The sequence below is a fragment of the Lampris incognitus genome, chromosome 11, assembly GCF_029633865.1.
Source record: "Lampris incognitus isolate fLamInc1 chromosome 11, fLamInc1.hap2, whole genome shotgun sequence".
NCBI classification, from domain to species: domain Eukaryota; kingdom Metazoa; phylum Chordata; class Actinopteri; order Lampriformes; family Lampridae; genus Lampris; species Lampris incognitus.
The window spans coordinates 3,613,730-3,620,225 of NC_079221.1; the positions used below are offsets into that span (position 1 = coordinate 3,613,730).

A 6,496-nucleotide genomic window follows, 5' to 3' on the forward strand; every position below is an offset into this window, starting at 1 on the left:
GTCCCGGCCAATTACCCCACTCTTCCCAGCTGTCCCGGTCCCGGCCAATCACCCCACTCTTCCCAGCTGTCCCGGTCCCGGCCAACCACCCCACTCTTCCCAGCTGTCCCGGTCCCGGCCAATTACCCCACTCTTCCCAGCTGTCCCGGTCCCGGCCAATCACCCCACTCTTCCCAGCTGTCCCGGTCCCGGCCAACCACCCCACTCTTCCCAGCTGTCCCGGTCCCGGCCAATTACCCCACTCTTCCCAGCTGTCCCGGTCCCGGCCAACCACCCCACTCTTCCCAGCTGTCCCGGTCCCGGCCAACCACCCCACTCTTCCCAGCTGTCCCGGTCCCGGCCAATTACCCCACTCTTCCCAGCTGTCCCGGTCCCGGCCAATCACCCCACTCTTCCCAGCTGTCCCGGTCCCGGCCAATTACCCCACTCTTCCCAGCTGTCCCGGTCCCGGCCAATCACCCCACTCTTCCCAGCTGTCCCGGTCCCGGCCCACCCCCTCTGCCGATCCGAGGAGGGCTGCAGACTACCACACGCCTCCTCCGACACATGTGGAGCCGCCAGCCGCTCCTTTTCCCCTGACAGTGAGGAGTTTCACCAGGGGGGACGTAGTGCATGGGAGGATCACACTACCCCCCCCCCCGAACAGGCGCCCCGACCGACCAGAGGAGGCGCTACTGCAGCGACCAGGACACATACCCACATCCGGCTTCCCACCCGCAGACACGGCCAATTGTGTCTGTAGGGACGCCCCACCAAGCCGGAGGTAACACGGGGATTCGAACCGGCGATCCCCGTGTTGGTAGGCAACAGAATAGACCGCCACGCCACCCGGACGCCCCCCTAAAACGTTCTTTTATGGAGTTGCCTCATATTCTCACATTGGAATTGTCTCACCTTGTCTCACAGGATCAAGCGAGTGCAGTCAGAAAAGACACACTCACCCATTTCTTTTCGTGTTTTTTAGCCACTGGACGAAGTCCTGTGCTCGTCTCGTCTCCAGGTATTTACTGTAGTCGTTGGAAAACGTTCCCTCTGAATGTCTCTTCATGTTTGAGAGCGCTCTGGGCTCGTTGAAGAAGGAGTCCTCTGTCATGAGGCTGCAAACAGACACACAATTGAACGCACGGCATGTTGTGATGCACGGCAAGCTGAGGAGGCGCCGCGTCGTATGAGCGAGGGAGGCGGTCCGAGGAGCGCTCACCTCGAGTTCTCCTCTGTGTCTTGGTCGGGGACCTGCCAGCTGCTCTGGACAATGATCAGAAGCAAGAGTCCAGTGAAAGAGTGGGCGCTTTTCATCGTTTGAGCCTCTGGAGAGAGAGACAGAGACAGACAGACAGACAGACAGACAGACAGAGGGAGAGACAGACAGACAGAGAGACAGAGACAGACAGACAGAGGGAGAGACAGAGAGACAGAGACAGACAGACAGACAGAGGGAGAGACAGAGAGAGGGAGAGACAGAGAGAGAGTGAGAGAGCGAGAGAGAGACAGACAGAGAGAACAAGAGAGAGACAGAGAGAGCGAGAGACAGAGAGAGGGAGAGACAGAGAGACAGAGACAGACAGAGAGAGTGCGAGAGGGCAAGAGAGAGACATAGAGAGAGAGACAGCGAGAGAGAGACACAGAGAGAGAGAGTGAGAGACAGAGGGAGCGAGAGAGAGAGACAGAGACAGACAGACAGACAGAGACAGACAGAGAGACAGAGGGAGTGAGAGAGACAGACAGAGAGACAGAGACAGACAGACACAGAGGGAGCGAGAGAGAGAGTGAGAGAGAGAGACAGACAGAGAGACAGAGACAGACAGACACAGAGGGAGCGAGAGACAGAGGGAGCGAGAGAGACAGACAGAGACACAGAGACAGACAGACAGACAGACAGACAGACAGACAGACAGAGGGAGCGAGAGAGACAGACAGAGAGACAGAGACAGACAGACAGACAGACAGACAGAGGGAGCGAGAGACAGACAGAGAGACAGAGACAGACAGACAGACAGAGGGAGCGAGAGACAGACAGACAGAGGGAGCGAGAGAGACAGACAGAGAGACAGAGACAGACAGACAGACAGACAGACAGACAGACAGACAGACAGACAGAGGGAGCGAGAGACAGACAGACAGAGGGAGCGAGAGACAGACAGACAGACGGAGCGAGAGACAGAGGGAGCGAGAGAGACAGACAGAGAGACAGACAGAGAGACAGAGACAGACAGACAGACAGACAGACAGAGGGAGCGAGAGACAGACAGACAGAGAGAGAGAGACAGAGAGAGGAAGTTGGACATGGTAAAAGCATTGCAGTTCCACTAAAGCGACGTTCTGAAAGCGAGCGACATCCGAAGCAGACGTGTTGAACATTTGGGGGAGGGGGGGAGGAGGGGGGGAGGGGGGGGGTCAGATGGTCTCACCTTGAGGTTGCTGCTTGCCGGCGAGCGTCTCGGAGAAGAGGATCACAGAGTTGGGTGGGTTTTCCTGGCTCACTTCTCCACCCGGCTCCTGGAGCTGTTTCATGGTCCCTTCTTGGTCTGCTGAGTCTTATATAGTGGAGCTGGATGGCAGCCTCCCAGGTGGCACCCCCCCCTCCCCCCCCCTCCCCCCCCACACACACACACTGAGACATCCCCTCCCACCCCACCCCCCCTCCCCCCCCCACACACACACACTGAGACATCCCCCCCCCCCCACACACACACACACACTGAGACATCCCCTCCCCCTCCCCCCCCACACACACACACTGAGACATCCCCTCCCACAGCCCCTCCCCCCCCCCCACACACACACACACTGAGACATCCCCTCCCACACCCCCTCCCCCCCCACACACACCCCCCCCCCCGGACACCTTGGCATACCCTGTCTTACTCCCAGTCCATTAGTCAGCTTCCGTCTCGCTCCACTAGATGTGTGCGACAGGAAGAGACGGACGGCGACACTGTGGGACGGTGGACCGTTGTTACTTCAGGTGTCAAAACCAAACAGGACGTCTGCGCTTGGCAAACAGAGCCGGGCGGCCAAGTGGCGAGTTGGCCCCATCTGCCTCTCCCGCCTCCCGTCTCCTGCCTCCCGTCTCCTGCCTCCCGTCTCCTGTCTCCTGTCTCCTGTCTCCTGCCTCCTGCCTCCTGTCTCCTGTCTCCTGTCTCCTGCCTCCTGTCTCCTGCCTCCTGTCTCCTGCCTCCTGTCTCCTGTCTCCTGTCTCCTGCCTCCTGTCTCCCGCCTCCCGTCTCCTGCCTCCCGTCTCCCGTCTCCCGCCTCCCGTCTCCCGTCTCCCGTCTCCCGTCTCCTGTCTCCTGCCTCCTGCCTCCTGTCTCCTGCCTCCTGTCTCCTGTCTCCTGTCTCCTGTCTCCTGTCTCCTGCCTCCTGTCTCCTGTCTCCTGTCTCCTGCCTCCTGTCTCCTGCCTCCTGCCTCCTGTCTCCTGTCTCCTGTCTCCTGCCTCCTGTCTCCCGCCTCCCGTCTCCCGCCTCCCGTCTCCCGTCTCCCGTCTCCCGTCTCCCGTCTCCCGTCTCCTGTCTCCTGTCTCCTGCCTCCTGTCTCCTGTCTCCTGCCTCCTGTCTCCTGTCTCCTGCCTCCTGCCTCCTGCCTCCCGTCTCCTGCCTCCCGTCTCCTGTCTCCCGTCTCCCGTCTCCTGCCTCCTGCCTCCTGTCTCCTGCCTCCTGTCTCCTGTCTCCCGTCTCCCGTCTCCCGTCTCCTGTCTCCTGTCTCCCGTCTCCCGTCTCCCGTCTCCCGTCTCCCGTCTCCTGCCTCCTGCCTCCCGCCTCCTGCCTCCTGTCTCCTGTCTCCTGTCTCCTGCCTCCCGTCTCCTGCCTCCTGCCTCCCGTCTCCTGCCTCCTGCCTCCCGTCTCCTGTCTCCTGTCTCCTGCCTCCCGTCTCCTGCCTCCTGCCTCCCGTCTCCTGCCTCCTGCCTCCTGTCTCCTGCCTCCTGTATCCCGTCTCCCGTCTCCTGCCTCCCGTCTCCTGTCTCCTGTCTCCCGTCTCCCGTCTCCCGTCTCCTGCCTCCTGCCTCCTGCCTCCCGTCTCCTGCCTCCTGCCTCCTGTCTCCTGTCTCCTGTCTCCTGCCTCCCGTCTCCTGTCTCCTGTCTCCTGTCTCCTGCCTCCTGCCTCCCGTCTCCTGTCTCCCGTCTCCCGTCTCCCGTCTCCCGTCTCCTGTCTCCTGTCTCCCGCCTCCCGTCTCCTGTCTCCTGCCTCCCGTCTCCTGCCTCCCGTCTCCTGTCTCCTGCCTCCCGTCTCCTGTCTCCCGCCTCCCGTCTCCTGCCTCCCGTCTCCCGTCTCCTGCCTCCCGTCTCCTGCCTCCCGTCTCCTGTCTCCTGCCTCCCGTCTCCCGTCTCCTGCCTCCCGTCTCCTGCCTCCCGTCTCCTGCATCCCGTCTCCCGTCTCCTGCCTCCCGTCTCCCGTTCTTCCGCCTCCCGTCTCCTGCCTCCCGTCTCCTGCCTCCCGCCTCCCGTCTCCTGCCTCCCGTCTCCCGCCTCCCGTCTCCTGCCTCCCGTCTCCTGCCTCCCGTCTCCTGCCTCCTGCCTCCCGTCTCCTGCCTCCTGTCTCCTGCCTCCTGTCTCCCATCTCCTGTCTCCCATCTCCTGTCTCCCGTCTCCCGCCTCCCGTCCCCCATCTCCTGTCTCCTGCCTCCCATCTCCTGTCTCCCGTCTCCCGCCTCCCGTCCCCCATCTCCTGTCTCCCATCTCCTGTCTCCCGTCTCCTGCCTCCCATCTCCTGTCTCCCATCTCCTGTCTCCCATCTCCTGTCTCCCGTCTCCTGCCTCCCATCTCCTGTCTCCCATCTCCTGTCTCCCGTCTCCCGTCTCCCGCCTCCCGCCTCCCGTCTCCTGTCTCCTGTCTCCCGCCTCCTGTCTCCCGTCTCCCGCCTCCCGTCCCCATCTCCAAGCATCCATCGGGAAAGTGAATAGGTGACCAGGGAGGATGTGGTGGTCCCTTGGTCGCAATATGAAACGGACTGTAGTCGTAGACAGACCACACGTACCACACAACATGACCACACAACATGACCACACAACAAGACCACACAACATGACCACACAACATGACCACACGTACCACACAACATGACCACACAACATGACCACATAACATGACCACACAACATGACCACATAACATGACCACATAACATGACCACACAACATGACCACACAACATGACCACACAACATGACCACACAACATAACCACACAACATGACCACACAACATGACCACACAACATGACCACACAACATGACCACATAACATGACCACACAACATGACCACACAACATGACCACACAACATGACCACACAACATGACCACATAACATGACCACACAACATGACCATACAACATGACCACACAACATGACCACACAACATGACCACACAACATGACCACATAACATGACCACACAACATGACCACACAACATGACCACACAACATGACCACATAACATGACCACACAACATGACCACACAACATGACCACACAACATGACCACACAACATAACCACACAACATGACCACACAACATGACCACACAACATGACCACACAACATGACTACACAACATGACCACACGTACCACACAACATGACCACACAACATGACCACACAACATGACCACACGTACCACACAACATGACCACACAACATGACCACACAACATGACCACACAACATGACTACACAACATGACCACACAACATGACCACACGTACCACACAACATGACCACACAACATGACTACACAACATGACCACACAACATGACCACACGTACCACACAACATGACCACACAACATGACCACACAACATGACCACATAACATGACCACACAACATGACCACATAACATGACCACACAACATGACCACACAACATGACCACACAACATGACTACACAACATGACCACACGTACCACATAACATGACCACACAACATGACCACACGTACCACACAACATGACCACACAACATGACCACACAACATGACCACACAACATGACTACACAACATGACCACACAACATGACCACACAACATGACTACACAACATGACCACACAACATGACCACACAACATGACCACACAACATGACTACACAACATGACCACACAACATGACCACACGTACCACACAACATGACCACACAACATGACCACACAACATGACCACATAACATGACCACACAACATGACCACATAACATGACCACACAACATGACCACACAACATGACCACACAACATGACTACACAACATGACCACACGTACCACATAACATGACCACACAACATGACCACACAACATGACCACACGTACCACACAACATGACCACACAACATGACCACACAACATGACTACACAACATGACCACACAACATGACCACACAACATGACTACACAACATGACCACACAACATGACCACACAACATGACCACACAACATGACTACACAACATGACCACACAACATGACCACACAACATGACCACACAACATGACTACACAACATGACCACA

General features: G+C 58.0%; 1 protein-coding gene across 1 annotated transcript in view; it reads right to left on the minus strand.

Annotated features, from left to right (window-relative positions):
• Window positions 1–2,517, minus strand: part of gcgb (glucagon b) — a 3,460-nt gene extending 943 nt beyond the window's left edge. The window contains exons 1-3 of the mRNA XM_056289973.1: window positions 2,409–2,517; window positions 1,202–1,307; window positions 942–1,097 (exon numbers count right to left, since the gene is read on the minus strand). Of these exons, the coding sequence (XP_056145948.1) occupies window positions 942–1,097; window positions 1,202–1,307; window positions 2,409–2,511 (365 nt within the window). The 5' untranslated portion in view covers window positions 2,512–2,517. The remainder of the gene's footprint in view (window positions 1–941; window positions 1,098–1,201; window positions 1,308–2,408) is intronic.
• Between the last annotated feature and the right edge of the window lie 3,979 nt (window positions 2,518–6,496).